At 43.8% G+C, this 22,045-nt stretch overlaps 1 protein-coding gene across 1 annotated transcript in view; it reads left to right on the top strand.

The window, feature by feature from the left end:
* The first annotated feature begins 13,979 nt into the window (after positions 1 to 13,979).
* Positions 13,980 to 22,045, top strand: part of LOC123481432 (growth factor receptor-bound protein 2-like) — a 38,690-nt gene continuing 30,624 nt past the window's right edge. The window contains exon 1 of the mRNA XM_045205483.1: positions 13,980 to 14,561. Within this exon, the coding sequence (XP_045061418.1) occupies positions 14,484 to 14,561 (78 nt within the window). The 5' untranslated portion in view covers positions 13,980 to 14,483. The remainder of the gene's footprint in view (positions 14,562 to 22,045) is intronic.

Consider the following 22,045-nt stretch of genomic DNA (forward strand, 5'->3'; position numbering starts at 1 on the left):
GTTTTGGTAAACATGAGTAGAAACTAAACTTATTTTCTGACGATACCTTGATATACCTGACTAATATTGAAAACTAAATGCAATCTTGTTACAAATATTTTCAGAATACTCTAAAATCTCAGGATATAAAATGAATGTGGGAAAACTGAAAAAATGGCAATAGGAAAAAGAAAATGAATAACTCATGATCTACATTTACATTTTAGTCATTTAGCAGACGCTCTTATCCAGAGCGACTTACAGTTAGTGCATACATTATTTTATCGAACCCACAACCCTGGCGTTGCAAACGCCATGCTCTACCAACTGAGCTACATCCCCTGCCGGCCAAATCCCTCCCCTACCCTGGACGACGCTGGGCCAATTGTGCGCGCCGCCCCATGGGTCTCCCGGTCGCGGCCGGCTACGACAGAGCCTGGATTCGAACCAGGATCTCTAGTGGCACAGCTAGCACTGCGATGCAGTGCCTTAGACCACTGCGCCACTCGGGAGACATCTACAGCAATCCTACAGCAATCCTTTAAGTCAGGGGTGTCAAACGTCCGGCCCGCGGGCCGGATCAGGCCCGCAAACGGGTTTAATCCGGCCCGCGAGATGATAAAAAAATAAAAAAATAAAAAAATATTTTTTTGTAAAGTATAAAAATGCGCTGCAATTTTTAAATAAAATAAACTGCTGTTCCAATTGCGTCCACTGGATGGCGCAATAGCAATTGTGTTAAGCAAGCAAACTGTTTATACCGGGGCAGAGCAAGTAGGTCAGGCACGTGCAGCCAATGAGCTACTTTGTTTTGCCCGCGATATTTATTACGGCTTCTACTAATTCCCTACGCCTCCAGTTCTCACCACTTGTGATCCTAGCCTGGAGTCGACTAAAATGTAAGTGTCCCTTATGATCCTAGCCGTATCTAGCCTTCTGATACGTGTCAATAGCGCAACACTTTTAAGCCAATAATTCCCTGTACCCCCAGTTCCCACCCCTGGTGGTCCTAGCCTGGGGATTTCAGTATCATTCCCGATCCTAGCCGTACCTAGCCCTCTGGTACGTGCCGGTGAACAATACTCTATAATACCATGGTTTTAACACTCACATTCACCAAAGGTTTGCATGTCACAATATTGTGCTTATCTACTCATAATAGTTTCATAATTTAGTTCACTTACATCAGACAGGTGTTTCACAAAATTAATTTGGATAAAGCCAATGTGCAGAACTTTAGTTATATAACAATAGGTGTCTGCTTACCTGTTTTTAGTAGTCCGGACTCGTTGTGAAACACACCGTCCAATGACAGAGATGTCCAATGGGCCGGACAATACCCAGCAAAGTCCCTTCTACCAGATCACAGTCGGTGGTCACCAATTGTTAAGTTGCGTCAATTCAAATCTGGTATTAGGAACAAAAGAGGTCAATACACGTCTTCTAAAATAGACTAGTATTTTAATTAATGCAAACCACTTCAATGGTAAATATGATGTTCGTATATACGGGTCCACTGAAATACCACGCAGGGCACTCAGAGAACTAAGACATTGTTATGAGTTCTTCTTAAAATACTCTGACAGAGATAGTTCCCGCTCCCTGCTGGCCAATCAGAGTAGAGACTGAGCATGGTTTAGACTTACTCAGCCAATCGTTGGCGCACAGGCTGGTCCCAGACCCTTGGCGCTCCACTGTTGCCAGGCATAAGTTTGTTATCATCACAACCTGTAGAGTCATCACCCATAGACACTGTTCCCCTGTACCTACGTCCTTGGAAGGTTCACAGATCACAAAGAGGCAGTGTTCGTGTCTGTGAGAAATACAAGTCTTATCTCATCCTACCCCCTAACGTTCCTCACATGAATCACATCTTGTTATGTGAAACAATTTATATCAGTACAGTACAAACCTTTTATGTTTAATCATTAATGCATTCTTTCTAAGCTAGTCATCACATCTAGATCCCCACACTAGCTATATTAATAACCATACAGGCATATGATGACTATTTATTTTTATTGTTGTTGTATTTGACTCTGGCCACAATAAAACAGTCATTGAAATTGTTGAGGGATAAGGTCTTTCTGGTTGCATTCTACAAAATGTCCACTAGAGGGTAGTGTTGAGAATGTTGAGCTGATAGGCCTAGATGAAGTTTATTTTATTTTATTTATAGGCTATACAATTACATAGAGGCTACATCATATAATTACAATCAAGTATGATGGTAATAAGTATAATCAGAATAATAATAACAATAACAATAATGATAATAATAAATAATAAAACAAATATCTAAATAATGTTTTAATCCATTTCATTTGTATGAATAATTGAAGTTTATCATGAAAATATTGAAATTACTCATATTTATCCTTCTTTACAATAAATAATTAAGTGTCCCACTTTGCCAATCAAGTTGTCCCAATTTGCCAGTATCAACTGAAAAAATGTGTGCAGGTATGTGGTAGAAGGTCACATTGACACAACGCTTATAGAGCCCCACAGTGGAGGGCATACCCTAGCGTGATGTTTTGATAACCATGTCAATCTCTATCGGACAAGGACTTTTATCAATATATTCGGCTCTATTTACTCTCAGATTCGAAAATGCTAATTAGCATCAAAGTAGACAGCTAATTAGTATTTCATTTTTGGGGGGGTAAATACAGGCAAATATATTGATAAAAGTCACCTTGTCCTAGAGAGATTTACACAGTTATCAAAAACGTCACATCAGGGTAAACCTACACAAAACACAGCCTTTTTTTATCATCACATACAGTGGGGAAAAAAAGTATTTAGTCAGCCACCAATTGTGCAAGTTCTCCCACTTAAAAAGATGAGAGAGGCCTGTATTTCTCATCATAGGTACACGTCAACTATAACAGACAAAATGAGAAAAAAAAATCCAGAAAATTTGCAAATTATGGTGGAAAATAAGTATTTGGTCAATAACAAAAGTTTCTCAATACTTTGTTATATACCCTTTGTTGGCAATGACACAGGTCAAACGTTTTCTGTAAGTCTTCACAAGGTTTTCACACACTGTTGCTGGTATTTTGGCCCATTCCTCCATGCAGATCTCCTCTAGAGCAGTGATGTTTTGGGGCTGTCGCTGGGCAACACAGACTTTCAACTCCCTCCAAAGATTTTCTATGGGGTTGAGATCTGGAGACTGGCTAGGCCACTCCAGGACCTTGAAATCCTTCTTACGAAGCCACTCCTTCGTTGCCCGGGCGGTGTGTTTGGGATCATTGTCATGCTGAAAGACCCAGCCACGTTTCATTGCCCTTGCTGATGGAAGGAGGTTTTCACTCAAAATCTCACGATACATGGCCCCATTCATTCTTTCCTTTACACGGATCAGTCGTCCTGGTCCCTTTGCAGAAAAACAGCCCCAAAGCATGATGTTTCCACCCCCATGCTTCACAGTAGGTATGGTGTTCTTTGGATGCAACTCAGCATTCTTTGTCCTCCAAACACGACGAGTTGAGTTTTTACCAAAAAGTTATATTTTGATTTCATCTGACCATATGACATTCTCCCAATCCTCTTCTGGATCATCCAAATGCACTCTAGCAAACTTCAGACGGGCCTGGACATGTACTGGCTTAAGCAGGGGGACACGTCTGGCACTGCAGGATTTGAGTCCCTGGCGGCGTAGTGTGTTACTGATGGTAGGCTTTGTTACTTTGGTCCCAGCTCTCTGCAGGTCATTTACTAGGTCCCCCCGTGTGGTTCTGGGATTTTTGCTCACCGTTCTTGTGATCATTTTGACCCCACGGGGTGAGATTTTGCGTGGAGCCCCAGATCGAGGGAGATTATCAATGGTCTTGTATGTCTTCCATTTCCTAATAATTGCTCCCACAGTTGATTTCTTCAAACCAAGCTGCTTGCCTATTGCAGATTCAGTCTTCCCAGCCTGGTGCAGGTCTACAATTTTGTTTCTGGTGTCCTTTGACAGCTCTTTGGTCTTGGCCATAGTGGAGTTTGGAGTGTGACTGTTTGAGGTTGTGGACAGGTGTCTTTTATACTGATAACAAGTTCAAACAGGTGCCATTAATACAGGTAACGAGTGGAGGACAGAGGAGCCTCTTAAAGAAGAAGTTACAGATCTGTGAGAGCCAGAAATCTTGCTTGTTTGTAGGTGACCAAATACTTATTTTCCACCATAATTTGCAGATAAATTCATAAAAAATCCTACAATGTGATTTTCTGGATTTTTTCCCCTCAATTTGTCTGTCATAGTTGACGTGTACCTATGATGAAAATTACAGGCCTCTCTCATCTTTTTAAGTGGGAGAACTTGCACAATTGGTGGCTGACTAAATACTTTTTTCCCCCACTGTACTTCCTCACTAACGCCGCGTTAAAAACAACTGGGAACTTGGAACTGGGAACTCGTAAATCTCAGACTTTCGACTTCAGTGCGCTCAAGACAACTGGGAACTCTGAAAAAGATGAGCTCCGACTGGGAAAAATCTTTTGAATGGTCATCCAACTCGGAATTACAAGTCTGAAACTCAGGCATCTTTCTAGAGCTCCAACTTTTACCAACCTGAAGATCACTGATGTCATGATTTGACCTAGTTTTTTCTCGAGTTCTCAGTTGTCTTGAAAGCACCAAATGTTTAACTCTTCAGCTCCACTATATGCTTCACATTGCTTTGCCATCAGCTTTGCATCAATGTGACGTTTGACACAGAGCACGTTGTTTTGAGAGCGGAGAGGAGCAGAGGGGGAGGAGCTTCTTTATTCTATTTCGCCTACTGTACTGTACCATATTCATTGATTATGCATAAGTACAATAGCTTTGGTACAGTTTTTCGCAAGTACTCATTAAATTGTTGCTAGTGGTTGTACTAAATTATCCTCTAATTACACAAGTTGCTTTTGTTTACATTGTGACCCTAGCTAGTCAATGTAGCTAGCTAGTAATAGTAGTAGCTTCTTGACTTCATAAATCTCACTAAAATAACCAGTGGTGTATAGTCGAGGCCATATGCAACCAAAATCAACTTTATTTCAAATTATTTCAATTCACAAGATAGAATGAACGTGCCCGTCAGTCATCGGGTGGATATCAGAGCGGCGGTAATTCACCAGCTTTACGACCAGGAATATGACTTTCCCGAATTGGATCCTTTGTTCGGGCAATTTAACTTATCCCAGAAGCTGCTCCAAGACGCCGCCGGCGGATAAGAGGTATTCGGAGTGGACTTCTAGTCCGACTCAGGAGGCGTGCACACCATCCACCGCTTCCGAGTATATTACTTGCTAATGTTCAATCACTGGACAATAAAGTAGACGAGCTCAGGGCGAGGATCTCCTTCCAGAGAGACATCAGGGACTGTAACATACTCTGTTTCACGGAATTATGTCTCTCTTCGGATATATTGTCCCCATCCATACAGCCAGCTGGGTTCTCAGTACATCGCACAGACAGGAATAAAGAACTCTCTGGGAAGAAGAAAGGCGGTGGTGTATGTTTCATAATTAATCATGGTGTGATTGTGATAACGTACAGAAACTCAAGTCCTTTTGTTCACCCGACCTAGAATACCTCACAATCAAATGCAGACCGTATTACCTCCCAAGAGAATTCTCTTCGGTTATAGTCACAGCCGTGCATATTCCCCCTCAAGCCGATACCATGACACAGTGGCGATTTTAGCATGTCAGTCTTGGTGGGGCAAACCATTTTATTTTTTGGATGCATGCCAGCGAAGCCACTACACAACTCTAAGCAATACATTAAATGCACTATAACGGTGACAAACGGTGCCCACAAACTTTTAGGGTCTACATAAAACTGTCCCGACAGTGGAGCTTATGGCTGACTTGCTTAAATAAATATGGTTTCTGCTGACTCCTTGTGGATTTATGTAACTGGATAAGAACCGCATTCTCCTTCAATAATAATGAACGTCGACATGAGTTTTGAGTTTTGAACCATACACAAACATTATTACATTTATGTTTAGTAAATTCACAATGTTTGTTCTTATTTAATTAACACTTACAGTGCCTTGCAAAAGTATTCATCCCCCTTGGCGTTTTTCCTATTTTGTTGCATTACAACCTGTAATTTAAATGGTTTTTATTTGGATTTCATGTAATGGACAGATAAAATAGTCCAAATTGGTGAAGTGAAATGAAAAGAAGTACTTATGAAGCCCATAAATAAGATCTGGTGCAACCAATTACCTTCAGAAGTCACATAATTATTTAAATAATGTCCACCTGTGTGCAATCTAAATGTCATATGATCTCAGTATATATACACCTGTTCTGAAAGGCCCCAGAGTCTGCAACACCACTAAGCAAGGGGCACCACCAAGCAAGTGACACCATGAAGACCAAGGATCTCTCCAAACAGGTCAGGTTGTGGAGAAGTACAGATCATGGTTGGGTTATAAAAAAATATCAGAAACTTTGAACATCCCACGGAGCACCATTAAATCCATTATTAAAAAATGGAAAGAATATGGCACCACAACAAACCTGCCAAGAGAGGGCCGCCCACCAAAACTCATGGACCAGGCAAGGACTGCATTAATTAGAGCTCTGCCCCACCTGCCCTGTATGATGCGTTGCCACTGCCACGATGGCCCTCAAGGAACTACACTGGACTTTGTGCAAACTGGAAACCACATATCCTGAGGCTGCATTTATTGTAGCTGGGGATTTTAACAAAGCAAATTTGAGGAAAACTCTACCGAAGTTCTATCAACACTGTAGTAATCGGGCTGGAAAAACACTCGACCACTGCTACTCCCCCTTCCGGGATGCCTACAAGGCCCTCCCCCGCCCTCCCTTCTGCAAATCAGATCACAACTCCATTTTGCTCCTCCCTTCCTATAGGCAGAAACTCAAACAGGAAGTACACATGCTAAGGTCTATTCAACGCTGGTCTGACCAATCGGAATCCATGCTTCGAGATTGTTTTGATCACGTGGACTGGGATATGTTCCGGGTAGCCTCTGAGATTAACATTGACGTATACATGGACACAGTGACTGAGTTCATCAGGAAGTGTATAGGGGATGTTGTTCCCACTGTGACTATTAAAACCTACCCAAACCAGAAACCGTGGATAGATGGCAGCATTCACACAAAACTGAAAGCGCGAACCACCGCATTTAACCATGGCAAGGTGACTGGGAATATGGTCAAATACAAACAGTGTAGTTATTCCCTCCGTAAGGCAATCAAACAGACAAAACGTCAGTACAGAGACAAAGTGGAGTCGCAATAAAATGGCTCAGACACGAGACGTACAGTACCAGTCAAAAGTTTGGACACACCTACTCATTCAAGGGTTTTTCTTTATTTTTACTTTTTTTACATTGTAGAATAATAGCGAAGACATCAAAACTATGAAATAACACATATGGAATCATGTAGTAACCAAAAAAGTGTTAAACAAATCAAAATATGTTTTATATCTGAGATTCTTCAAATAGCCACCCTTTGCCTTGATGATAGCTTTTCACACTTTTTGCATTCTCTCAACCAGCTTCACCTGGAATGCTTTTCCAACAGTCTTGAAGGAGTTCCTATGCTGAGCACTTGTTGGCTGCTTTTCCTTCACTCTGCAGTCCGACTCATCCCAAACCATCTCAATTGGGTTGAGGTCGGGGGATTGTGGAGGCCAGGTCATCTGATGCAGCACTCCATCACTCTCCTTCTTGGTAAAATAGCCCTTACACAGCCTGGAGGTGTGTTGGGTCATTGTCCTGTTGAAAAACAAATGATAGTCCCACAAAGCTCAAACCAGATGGGATGGCGTGACGCTGCAGAATGCTGTGGTAGCCATGCTGGTTAAGTGTGCCTTGAATTCTAAATACATCACAGACAGTGTCACCAGCAAAGCACCCCCACACCATAACACCTCCTCCTCCATGCTTTACGGTGGGAAATACACATGGGGAGATCATCCGTTCACCCACACCGCGTCTCACAAAGACACAGCGGTTGGAACCAATAATCTCCAATTTGGACTACAGACCAAAGGACACATTTCCACTGGTCTTATGTCCATTGCTCGTGTTTCTTGGCCCAAGCAGGTCTCTTCTTCTTATTGGTGTCCTTTAGTAGTGTTTTTTTTTGCAGCAATTCGACCATGAAGGCCTGATTCACACAGTCCCCTCTGAACAGTTGATGTTGAGATGTGTCTGTGACTTGAACTCTGTGAAGCATTTATTTGGGCTGCAATTTCTGAGGCTGGTAACTCAAATGAACTTATCCTCTGCAGCAGAGGTAACTCTGGGTCTTCCATTCCTGTGGCGGTCCTCATGAGAGCCAGTTTCATCATAGCGCTTGATGGGTTTTGCGTCTGCACTTGAAGAAACTTTCAAAGTGCTTGAAATGTTCAGTATTGACTGACCTTCATGTCTTAAAGTAATTATGGAATGTCGTTTCTCTTTGCTTATTTGAGCTGTTCTTGCAATAATATGGACTTGGTCTTCTACCAAATAGGGCTATCTTCTGTATACCCCCCAACCTTGTCACAACACAACTGATTGGCTCAAACGCATTAAGAAGGAAAGAAATGCCACAAATTAACTTTTAAGAAGGCACACCTGTTAATCGAAATGCATTCCAGGTGACTACCTCATGAAGTTGGTTGAGAGAATGCCAAGAGTGTGCAAAGCTGTCATCAAGGCAAAGGGTGGCTGTTTGAAGAATGTCAAATATAAAATATATTTGGATTTGTTTAACACTTTTTTGGTTACTACATGATTCCATATGTGTTATTTCGTAGTTTTGATGTCTTCACTATTATTCTACAATGTAGAAAATAGTAAAAATAAAGAAAAACCCTTGAATGAGTAGGTGTGTCCAAACTTTTGACTGGTAGTGTATGTGGCAGGGTCTACAGCCAATCATGGATTACAAAGGGAAAACCAGCCACGTCGCGGACACCAACGTGTTGCTCCCGGACAAGGTGAACACCTTCTTCGCCCGCTTTGAGGATAACACAGTGCCACCAACGCGGCCCGCTCCCAAGGACTGTGGGCTCTCGTTCGCCGTGGCCGACTTGAGTAAGACATTTAAGCATGTTAACCTTCGCAAGGCTGCCGGTCCAGACGGCATCCCTAGCCCTGTCCTCAGAGCATGCGCAGACCAGCTGGCTGGAGTGTTTACGGACATATTCAATCTCTCCCTATTCCAGTCTGTTGTCCCCACTTGCTTCAAGATGTCCACCATTGTTCCTGTACCCAAGAAAGCAAAGGTAACTGAACTAAATGACTATCGCCCCATAGCACTCACTTCTGTCATCATTAAGTATTTTCAGAGGCTAGTTAAGGATCATATCACCTCTACCTTACCTGTCACCCTAGACCCACTTCAACTTGCATACCGCCCCAATATATCCACAGACGATGCAATCGCCATTGCACTGCACACTGCCCTATCCCATCTGGACAAGAGGAATACCTATGTAAGAATCCTGTTCATTGACTATAGCTCAGCCTTCAACACCATAGTACCCTCCAAGCTCATCATTAAGCTTGGGCCCTGGGTCTGAACCCCGCCCTGTGCAACTGGGTCCTGGACTTCCTGGGTCCACTTCGTGCTGATCCTCAACACAGGGGCCCCACAAGGGTGCATGCTCAGCCCCCTCATGTACTCCCTGTTCACCAATGACTGCGTGGCCACGCACACCTCCAACTCAATCATCAAGTTTGCAGACGACACAACAGTAGTAGGACTGATTACCAACAATGACGGGATAGCCTACAGGGAGGAGGTGAGGGCCCTGGCGGAGTGGTGCCAGAAAAATAAATAACCTCTCCCTCAACATCAACAAAGCAAAGGAGCTGATCGTGGACTTCAGGAAACAGCAGAGGGAGCACGCCTCTATCCACATCGACGGGAACGCAGTGGAAAGCTTCTCGGCGTACACATCACTGACAATCTGAAATGGTCCACCCACACAGATAGTGTGGTGAAGAAGGCGCAACAGCGCCTCTTCAACCTCAGGAGGCTGAAGAAATTTGGCTTGGCCCCTAAGACCCTCACAAACTTTTACAGATGCACAATTGAGAGCATCCTGTCGGGCTGCCCAATGCATCACCGGGGGCACACTGCCTGCCCTCCAGGACACCTACAGCACCCAATGTCACAGGAAGGCCAAAAAGATAATCAAGGACATCAACCACCCGAGCCACGGCCTGTTCACCCCACTACCATCCAGAAGGCGAGGTAAGTACAGGTGCTGTCACGCCCTGACTTATGGGACTCTAGTATGTTGAGTCAGGTTGTGGAGTTCTATGTTGTTATTTCTATGTTCTCATTCTAGGTTGTGTGTTTCTATGTTTGGCCGGGTGTGATTCCCAATCAGAGGCAGCTTTCGCTCGTTGTCTCTGATTGGGGATCATACTTTAGTAGCCTGTTTGCTATCATTAGTTGGGGGATCTGGTTCCGTGTATAGGCTTGTATTGTGTTTAGCCTGAGGACTTCACGTTTTGTTGTTTTGTTCGTGTGTTTATTTTGAATATAAACATGTATGCATTTCACGCTGCGCCTTGGTCTGACACGTCCTTCAATGTCCGTGACAGAAGACCCCACCACCAATGGACCAAGCAGCGTGCCCAGGAGGATATGGCCAAGCAGATGGAGGCCCTGAAAGGGATCAGGGGGGAGAAGGAGAGACAGCCCCAAGATAATTTTTTTGGGGGGCTAAAAGGGTGGTTGGGGATCGACAGAGAGGAGCCCTGACCACTGCACTCGTGGGGGCTCAAGGAGGAGTCCTCACTGGAGGAGGATGGGGCGTGGAGTGTAAAGGACGGAGACAGTCGTAGACCTCCAGCGCCGGTTCCCAGTCCGGTACGCCCCGTACCTGCTCCCCGCACCAAGCCAGTGGTGCGTGTTCCCAGTCCGGCCCGGCCCGTTCCTGCTCCTCGCACCAGCCTAGTGGTGCGTGTTCCCAGTCCGGCCCGGCCCGTTCCTGTTCCTCGCACCAAGACAGTGGTGCGTGTTCCCAGTCCGGTACGGCCCGTGCCTGCTCCTCGCACCAAGCCAGTGGTGCGTGTCGCCAGTCCGGCCCGGCCCGTTCCTGCTCCTCGCACCAGACCAGTGGTGCGAGTTCCCAGTCCGGCCCGGCCTGTTCCTGTTCCTCACACCAAGCCAGTGGTGCGTGTTCCCAGTCCGGTACGGCCCGTGCCTGCTCCCCGCACCAAGCCAGTGGTGCGTGTCGCCAGTCCGGCCCGGCCCGTTCCTGCTCCTCGCACCAAGGCAGTGGTGCGGGTTCCCAGTCCGGTACGGCCCGTGCCGGGGGGGTACTGTCACGCCCTGACTTATGGGACTCTAGTATGTTGAGTCAGGGCGTGGAGTTCTGTGTTATTTCTATGTTCTCATTCTAGGTTGTGTGTTTCTATGTTTGGCCGGGTGTGATTCCCAATCAGAGGCAGCTGTCGCTCGTTGTCTCTGATTGGGGATCATACTTTAGTAGCCTGTTTGCTATCATTAGTTGTGGGATCTTGTTCCGTGTATAGGCTTGTATTGTGTTTAGCCTAAGGACTTCACGTTACGTTGTTTTGTTCGTGTGTTTATTTTGAATATAAACATGTATGCATTTCACGCTGCGCCTTGGTCTGACCCGTCCTTCAACGTCCGTGACAGGTGCATCAAAGCTGGGACCGAGAGACTGAAAAACAGCTTCTATCTCAAGGCCATCAGACTGTTAAATAGCCATCACTAGCCGGCTACCACCTGGTTACTCAACCCTGCACCTTAGAGGCTGATGTCCATATACATAGACATGGAATCACTAGTCACTTTAATAATGTTTACATACTGCTTTACTCATTTCATATGTATATACTGTATTCTATTCTACTGTATTTTAGTCAATGCCACTCCGACGTTGCTCGTCCTAATATTTATATATTTCTTAATTCCATTATTTTACTTTTAGATGTGTGTATTGTTGTGTATCGTTATATATTACTGCACTGTTAGGAGCACACGCATTTCGCTACACCCGCAATAACATCTGCTAAATATGTGTATGTGACTAATACAATTTGATTTGATTTTAATTAAACCTTGGCGATTCTTGAGCTTGGACGCTGCCATTGGATGTGACGCAACGTGAGCAACACAGGCAGTGAAGCAACTTTTATTGATTTCAAAGGAAGCATTTCCTCAACTGCTGATTGCTGATGGCAATGCTGGACGCCCGATGTCTATAGTGTAGTAGGGTCGTAAGCATGATGGGATGTTCACTCAGGAACCACACCTGTGTGGAAGCACCTGCTTTCAATAGACTTTGTATCCCTCATTTACTCAAGTGTTTCCTTTATTTTGGCAGTTACCTGTATTTAGCCTATCAAGTGATATGCATATATTTTTTTAATCCTATATTGTTTCACAATTTATTCTACTTTTGTACCACTAGATGGCCCGGTAGTCCCTGTATGGAGAGTTACACATCTATTATCCTACTTATGACACATCTACAACAGGTGAGGTTTAGAGCCAAACTAAATGTTGTCTTCTACTCTTCACACATGCATATTCATACAGAAAGAAGTTTGTGTGTGTGTTAGAGAGAGATCATGAGAAAACAAAAAGATAATTACTTGACACATTGGAAAGAACTAACCAAAAAACAAAGCAAACTGGAATGCTATTTGGCCCTAAACAGTACACAGTGGCAGAATACCTGACCACTGTGACTGATCCAAAATTAAGAAATGCTCAGTTTCCACAAAATGAGGTGGAAACTGAGCTGCACTTCCTAACCTCCTGCCAAATGTATGACCAAATTAGAGACACATTTCCCTCAGATTACACAGACCCACAAAGAATTTGATAACAAATCCAATTTTGATAAACTCCCATATCTATTAGGTTAAATACCAGTGTGCCATCACAGGAGCAATATTTGTGACCTGTTGCCACAAAAGGGCAACCAGTGAAGCAAAAAAGCCATTTTAAATACAAACTATATTCATCTGTCTATTTATTTTCCCTTTCATACTTAAACTATTTACACATTGTTACAACACTGTGCATAGCCAGAAATATAACATTTGAAATGTCTCTATTCTTTTGAAACTTCTTTGAGTGTAATGTTTACTGTTAATTTCTGATTGTTTATTTCACTTTTGTTTATTATCTATTCCACTTGCATTGGCAATATAAACATGTTACCCATGCCAATAAAATCCCTTTGAATTGAATTGAGAGAGGGAGAAAGAGATACGAGAAAGTGAGAGAGATCGATAGAGAGAGAGAGAGAGAGAGAGAGAGAGAGGGCGGGGCAGTCGATCTACACAGTTGACTAATAACACGTTTTTGTAGAATTCCAAGGGATAGAAAGTAGAGAACAAGATAACATTAAAAATATGTAGGTGGACTAGGCTTAGCCTACTTCGGAGACCTGAATAGTTGCACTTCAGCTTCAAGCAAGTTCTGGTGGACCGTCGTTTGCTTTTGTGAAATTATGTAGCCTATATTCTTGTGTAATTAGCCAATTGTAGGACTAGCACAACATAGCCTTATAGTCGTATCTTCGTCATCTCTTCTGTCAGAGCTAAAGTAGGCCTGCAAGTCTCCTTTCGTAATTTGTAGCTATTGTGACAACTAGGCTACTTTTAACTTTGTAACTAACTGTCGCGTGTCAAACTTGGAAACAATAATTTGCTACATTGTTACAACTCTCGCAGCTCTCTTTATTTTTACTTCCTAATGTTTCACACAAATGAGCTGGAAATTGATACAAAATAATGATGTAGGCTAATGTCAAGGCTAGAAAAGAGGACAGTAAATGTAGCTCAGTTGGTAGAGCATGGCGCTTGCAACACCAGGGTTGTGGGTTCGTTTCCCACGGGGGGCCAGTATGAAAAAATGTATGCACTCACTAACTGTAAGTCGCTCTGGATAAGAGCGTCTGCTAAATGACTAAAATGTTAAAGGATTTTGAGTCGACAGCCACAACCACGTCTGCCTGTCAAAAACCCTCTACAAGGCGTGTACATTTGCAATCCCATTGGTTTTGCACAGCTACAGTACACCTATTGGATATGACCATATTCTCACATCCGATTGGTCACTTGTGGAGATGATGTGCTCTAGTTGGCCTCAGGAAACGTCAATCAGATGATATCCTTCCTCCCCTGGTTGCGCGAGCCTCAGAATGTTAGTATTGTCTATGGGCGCGGCATCACATCACACGCTATCATATTAGTGCATTGTTTTTCGGTGTTGGTTAATGTTGCATTGATGCGACATAGTCTCATGTTCTCTATCTGCGTTCTTATTCACTGGTTTGTAGCGGCGGGTAGTGAGTGAGGGTCTTTGCGCTACTCGGAGTGACTGGTCAGACCAGGGAAAAAACGGGACCAGAGCTTTTCTGGGTTTTTGTTTCTGACATTGTTCATAATTTTCAACATTCCTTGGAGGAATAAACTCCATTGAAAGACTCCAGAAGGGTCCTTGTGCGTTCATCAACACCGCATACAGGTGTTCCAACAATCCTCACCATGGAGGCCATTGCCAAATACGATTTCAAAGCCACTGCAGATGATGAGTTGAGTTTTAAACGTGGAGAGACGTTGAAGGTAAGCAGCCCATTGTTTCACTATATCCATTCTTAAGAAATTTACCAGGGACAGCATGTTCTTGACTGAGTAACGATATTTTTCCGTTGTAGTTATTATTAGGCCTAGTTATTACACTATTTGTAATAGCCTGTTACCTTTTTTGTGTCATTTTGTGTCTTCATATTAGACACTCCTGCACACTAACTGGTTTTGAGGACATTATCTAAAAACTTTTATAAACTGGGTGGTTCAAGCCCTGAATGCTGATTGGCTGACAGCCGTGGTATATCAGACCTTATACCACGGGTATGACAAAACATTTATTTGTACTGCTCTAATTACCTTGGTAACCAGTTTATAATAGCAATAAGGCACCTGTGGGGTTTGTGGTAAGGGGGGTTTGTGGTAAAGACCAATATACCACGGCTAAGGGCTGTGTACAGGCACTCTGCGTTGCGTCGTGCTTAAGAACAGCCCTTAGCCGTGGTATATTGGCCATATACCACACCCCCTCGGGCTTTATTGCTTAAGTAAACAATAAGTCCCCTAATTCACTTTAATTGGTTGATATTCAATTAAAAAGTATTTTCAAAGGTAAATTTATTATGATAGGCCAACAGAATGAGAGGGAATATAACTGTTATAATAGACATTTAAAAAATGTTTTAGGGGTGTTGACCTTTGGTTCCAACACATTTGAATGAGGGGCAGCTAATGTCTTTGCCACTGGCAAGTCATATGGAAATCGGTGTCATGTTTTCAAGGAAAAGTTCTGCGATTATTTCCGTGCAGATATGGAAAAGGATAGCACCGGTAACCTTTGGCAGGACACGATTCTGTCTTTCTCATATCCTATAACAAGCATCCTATACTGTACGCCACATATATTACACATAGTCGTCATTTTGTGTGGAGAACCAGAATGAGCAACCCCAAAATTAGTCTTTGTAGCCTATATGAGAAGTATTTTTAGAGTCAAATAAATGCTACAAGAGGAGACAGAATGCTACAGTAAGTAACCCTCCCCCTAGTTTGCTAAAAACCAAGCTTAAGCTCTTCCGTTGAATCCTTTCATTATCCTCAGTATTTCAGTAATATTGGACTTCTTCTGTGGTTATGTGATAATGCTGAAACAGGAAGTCTCCAGTATTATCCTTGGCTTCTATGCATTTTTTCTCACTCAGAGAGAGAGAGAGAGAGAGTCAGAAACAGAGAGGGAGAAGGAAAGAGAGCAGAGAGTGAGAGGATGAGCTGGCAGTTTGTTTACAACCACACCCCTTCCCTTGCTGGGATTATGACAGCTCCTTCATTTCAGTGTCAGAACTCTACTTTAACAGCTATGCTTCAAGACATGCTAAAATGGTTATAAAAGCTCTATTATAGCTGAACTGCACACTGACACATAATCATAATACTGGTATCAGTTCGGGTTAAAACCATATGCACAAAAAAAAGCAGTAAAAGAGGATTGAGAGTGAAGTGTGTGTGTCTGAGGTAAACGGCTAGTTTTGGTTGTGTGCAGTCTTTCTAGCTCCCTCTCTCCGCTGGTGTTTTGATAACGGTCTGGCCCTGGGCTTGGCTGACCTCCCTCTGTTCTCCTCTACCCCAGCAATGTACCCCGGCAACGCCACGTTCAGAGGCAGAAACAGATCCGGCAAACCTTGACAGGACACACATATGTGGCGGCAGGTAGCTTAGTGGTTAAGAGCGTTGTGCCAGTAACCGAAAGGTCGCTGGTTCTAATCCCCGAGCCGACTAGGTGAAAAATCTGTCGATGTGCCCTTGAGCAAGGCACTTAACCCTAATTGCTCCTGTAAGTCGCTCTGGATAAGAGCGTCTGCTAAATGACTAAAATGTAAAAATGTAAATATTCATATCTCCTCAAGAGAAACATCAGTTGTAGATGTTCAAACCAGAGACAGGAACATATCTGACCAGGGACATTCACGTGGCCTCGAGAAATATCACTTAGTTCACAACGAAAGCAAAACATTCTCTGATACAACACATGACAACAAGCAGGAAAAACAGCAAACAAAGTTATCAGTCAAATATCAATTTTCAGTTGTTGTCTTGAAACAAACTGCTCTTTGATTCAGTTTCAACACATGACCGCGAGCTGTGAAAACGGTGAACAAAGCTATCAGTCAATTTGTTGCCTGAGTCAACCTCAGTTCATCATGCAGCGGCTTTCACGCTTCAAAGTGAGGCAGTGTTTGTCACGCCATTTCTGACGGCACCTACGGACTTAACAAGTCTGCAATTTTCCGAGAGGAGCATCTGAAGGACGATTGCCGATCGGTGATAGGAGGTATGTGAGTGCAGGCTGTACTGCATACAGTATACACTAGTCTAAGTTCCTTTTACTATCCATAAAGTACATTCTATCAACCAAACCAATGGATGTCCCTCCTATATTAGCCAAGCTTGACAATGACCGTAGGAGTTGGCAAGACAGCACAAACAGATCTGGGACCAGGCTATATTCTAACAGCCAAATCAATAGATTTCTTTCTTGTGTTAGCTGATTTGTTCACAGCCTCTGGACGGAATAAAGCTCAATGGAGAGCAAACTCAGCCCTCTAGAAGGGGATGGGAAGTATGCCAAGCAGCTTGCTCCATCCCCTGGGCCTTAGGCTGCGCTCGCTCGGCGGGCACCACATAAATATGAATCGTCCAAGAGTGTGATGGGGTATGTGGTGTGTGGCAACAGCTTGCCGGTAAAAAACCCACTACACCCCGAGGCTATTCTCTTTTTCTCCCTGCTCGGTTCTTTCTGCGTAACGCAGCATGCATGAACTCCGCCTGGAGTTGCGCAAGGTTTCTGTTGAGTTCCGTTCTTTTAACTTGCCGGGAACGCTATTCTGACGCAGTCTTGGCTCCTCCGAGTTCGGAGAGAGAGGGAAGGAGCGAGGGAGAATCTGGAGGGGATTCAGGAACGTCGGCAGTGATCCTATCCCCCCGTTCCTAATTGAATTCTGACCACGAAGGATGGAGGGAGGATGGGGCTCTTTGACAGGGTTCTTGGGGCCCTTGGGCCTCCTCTTCTTAACCACACACTTCAAAGCTTCTGGCCTGGCACTGTGTCAATGCTCCAGTATTGTTCCAGCATGTACTATTACACAAGTGTTATTACATGGTATTCAGTCAAGTGGCTCTTATGAAATAGGTCTACTCCCTTGATGAACTGAGCTCTTATGGAATAAGCCTACTATCTTGGTGAATTGCTGATAATTAGAATACATCTGATGCGTGACGTGCCATGTCCATGATCGATTTAGCTAAGTTCTTGAGATACTCTTACAATACAGAGGATATTAAGTCCTCATGAATATTTTTTAGAAATCTGTGAAGATGAGAGATTATTTCCTCTGAATATGTAGGCTAACTCCCCCATCCCCCACTTTACAAAGGGTGGAGGAGTTTATTCTCTGGAATTGAGTTGTCAGGGAGAGAAGCATGTCAGAAATAACGCTTACTGACAGAAGTTTTGTCTTGTCTTGTTTTTTGTGTTACTCAAGACATCAAGACATCTTGGTTTTTCTCATGCATTTAGAAGGGTAGGAGAGGAGACCTCAGTTTTTATTTAGGGAGTTTTTGTTTTTGAAGGACAGACCATCCAATGCCTCTGGGGCACGCAACGTCTCTCTCTCTCTCTCTCTGTCTTTATTTTTTCTGTCAACTGAGGCCGCAGCACAAAAGCCGGGCAGCATCAGGTCTAAATTTAGCCTGCAAGCAAGGAGTGGAAAGAAAAACCATCTGAGACTGAGACAGGAACCTGGCCAAGGGCTGCGTGTCTGACAGAAAAGTCCAAAGAGAATAGAGCATCACTCTGGTCAAACAAAGGAAAAGAAGGAAACAACAAACAGCTTTGGTCTCAAGTCACCTGATTGTGTCTGGTTAAATAGTTTTTAGGGAAGTGGCAGCACCTTAGCCTGGTCCCAGATTAGTTTTTTGCTGTATAGCCAAATCCTATGGCCATTGTCAATACCGTTTGGCAAAAACTGAGGACTCCTCTCCTGCCCTTCTAAATGCATGAGAAAAACCAAGATGTCTTGAGTGTGACTCACTCACTCGTGAGCTAAAACGGGATGTACTGTGAATGTACAGTAAAGGACAGGCAGCGTCTGCCAACGCTAGCTAGTGAACTGAACTCATTCCCATGGCAGATGCTAACCTGGCTAGGTCTCTTAGGACCTTATACACCAGAAGCTGCGTCCTATGGATCACTTATGTCATGCATGCTAGGCCATTAGAACATAGCCTTTCTATATGTCTACTTATGAGTGTGTGTATGCGTGCGTGTGCACCTGCGTGTGTGGGTGACACTGACTCCTTTGACAGGGCGAATGGACAGTATAGAAACTCTCCCATTACAAGGTGAAAACACCACCCTATGCAGAGAGTGTCAAGACAAGGGCGATGGGAGGAAAGACAATAACAGACCCAAATTGATTATCCCCATTGAGAGAAGAACAGAACAATCATTAATCCATCTGCTCCTCTCTGTCACAGCTCGTGTCCTCCAGAAGGAGGAAATGAAGGTGAGAGATGCGGCTGGCTGCACTCCTCCATCTCTCCACTTCAGTCCTCCGTTCAGAGAGAGAGAGAGAGAGAGAGAGAGAGGGAGGGAGGGAGGGAGGGAGGGAGGGAGGGAGGGAGAGAGAGCTTTGAAAACTACTGCTACTGTCCCCAGTCATATGGCCAAAGGCTGCTCTTATTAGCCCTGTGTTCAGAGACCTTCGCTTTGAAGCCATCCTGGAGCCTTGTTTTCCTGCTTGTCCTCCTGTGTGCTTTGAGATGGTAGATGCCGAGTTCGCTCCATTTCTGTTGGGAATGTCCTGAGATTTCACAAATTCTAAGGAACGAGGTAGAAGAGGAAAGAGTGTCTGTCTTTCAGGTGTGCTCAAAACTTTCCAGACTTCACAACTGTCCAAGAGAGTTTCATTTTGCATGGGTTGACTTCACCCAGTCTTAATTCGCTCCAGGGCTACAGTAGTTGAGGCTCACCACAACACGCTCCCTACTGCTACTTATTCTGTCCTGTATCAGATCGCTCTAGCTAGCTATCAGATCGCTAGCTAAGAGTGTGATCATGGGCCCGACAGTGTGAAAAGCAAGACATGGTTTCCTGTCACAGCTAATGTTTTTCTTGACTCTCACCCACACAAATAACAAAAAGGTGCAAGCAGATACACATGCACAGTGTGTGCAAATTTGCACACACACAAAACTGTGTGAAGCCCACCCTGGAAAACATACACGCACGCAGACACACACACTAAACTAATCCGCAGTGGGACTAGCGTGGGCTCTTCAACATGATGTTTTTCCTCAAAGCTGCGATCTCCAACACAGCTCTGCCTAATGCCTCGGAAACAACCCTCTCACCCTCTCCCAGTGTAACCCTCTCACCCTCTCCCAGTGCAACCCTCTCACCCTCTCACACACTCTTTCTTTCTTTCTCTCTCTCTCTCTCTCTCTCTCTCTCTCTCTCTCTCTCTCTCTCTCTCTCTCTCTCTCTCTCTCTCACACACACACACACACTCTCTCACACACACACACACACAGCCTCTCTCCCTCTCTCCAGTGCTGTTTCCAAGATCCATACTCTTAAGTCCAGTCAAATGCTTTAACCATTGATTAAACCTAAACCGGCCTTCTCCCATGTGGACCAACCATATAAAACAATACCCTGGCCTGTTAGCTTAAAACGGATGGCTTTCTAACTAGAAGCTTTGTTTTCTCTCCCTCCCTCCCTAAGCTTTGGGTTTTTTATTGCAACACCCTGAAATGGCTCCCTATTCCCTAAATAGTGCACTACTTTTGACCAGAGCCTTATGGGCCCAATCAAAAGTAGTGCGCCGCTATATAGGAAGATAGGGTTCCATTTCGGATGCACAAGTTGCCTTCTCACACCTCAGTTGTCTTTATTGTGATGCCAATAGATCCACTTCCTGATATTGATCATTCTCACTCTATTTATATACTTCAGGGGAATGGAGAGAACAGGCTAAATGCTCACTTCAGGATTATTTACTGGTTTCCTTCAACTCCAGGAAAAGCGTAATTGTTTCAGGAACCGCGTGTGTGTGCACTTCTGTGTATTTGTGTGTGTGTGTGTGTGTGTGTGTGTGTGATTGCTTCATTTATCTCCCAATCTCCTCTCTCCCTCTTCTCTCCCATCCTGTAATTTGGCCGTCGTGATGGAACACAATTCCATCAACATAATGTGCATGAAAACACCCATAACTTTTGCTTATGTGGTTCCCAAAGTGTCATTTCCATATGGCTTCTGGAACTGAAAAATATGGTTATTTTGTTTGAATGGGCATAGAAACGGTTGTAATGGGATTGTTACAATATTGTAACTATTACTTCTCAGAAGAGGCAGTGGTGTCACAAAACTCATCAGAAACCCTCAACAGAAACTCTGGGTATAGACTAGAGTTTGGGTATAACCAGAGATACTGGATATAATGACGGGATGTGTGTCTCCGCCCTAACAATGGGATTCGTTGCCCACAGAGCAGAATGGCAGGCTCCTGCCTATTCCTCTCTGGTGATTGGTGTATACATCTCGTTATTGAATACTTTTTTGAATATTCGATGAGGGGTGTTGACTTCAACCGCCTGTATTCAATGTAGAGAGATGCTATGCTAGCCTCATGAATATGCATAGACTGTCACGAATTCCAACAGGGACAACTCTGATATAAAGTGTTTTTTTCTCCAAGTTGCCGGGATGTCACGTGCATCACACTTATGTCAGTACACTCGTAACAACCTAAGCATTACGAAATGTCTATTAGATATCACAATAGCAATACATTTTTATCTTGACTAAATTCGACACTCTCTCATTGCCCCCCATACAAAAACTCCTCACTTACTTAAGAATTAATGAGCTGCTAAATGTGGACAGATTTTGGGTGGAGTAAACCCACTTGCTTCACCTCTTCGGGCTTAATCCCAGTACCTCCCCTTTAGTCCTCCCCCTCCATTTTGCACCATCCCTCGAGTCGCATTGAGTCGGAGTGGTGTTCCAATTCAACTTTGAGCGAGGGATAGTGCCTTTTAGCCCTGTAGTTGTCCCTCCTAATGAAGCGAATTGACATGCAGACTTCCTATCGAGTGGTTATCAGAACTCCAATGAAGCTCTGCGACCCAAGTCTCTAAAGTTGCTTCAGGAAGATGGCTGGCAAAAATACTATGATGGAAGCAAACGTAAGTAATTATAACGTCATAACAAATCATGCAAAACAATGTACAGTTAAGAGGAATATGTTAATGCAGAAAAGGATTATGCATATTTTTTGGTCATAAAGTTAATTTACAAAAATCGCTATTTAACAAGCTGACTAGCTAACATTAGCCAACTAGCCATACATTTAGCTTGCTATATGGGCGTGACATTTGTATGAATTGTGATTTGTGTTGTTTCATGTTTTAGGGACTCCTGAATAAACCAGGAAACCAGGCTGTCATCTTGTGAAACCCAG

The sequence above is a fragment of the Coregonus clupeaformis genome, chromosome 20 (assembly GCF_020615455.1).
Source record: "Coregonus clupeaformis isolate EN_2021a chromosome 20, ASM2061545v1, whole genome shotgun sequence".
NCBI lineage: Eukaryota > Metazoa > Chordata > Actinopteri > Salmoniformes > Salmonidae > Coregonus > Coregonus clupeaformis.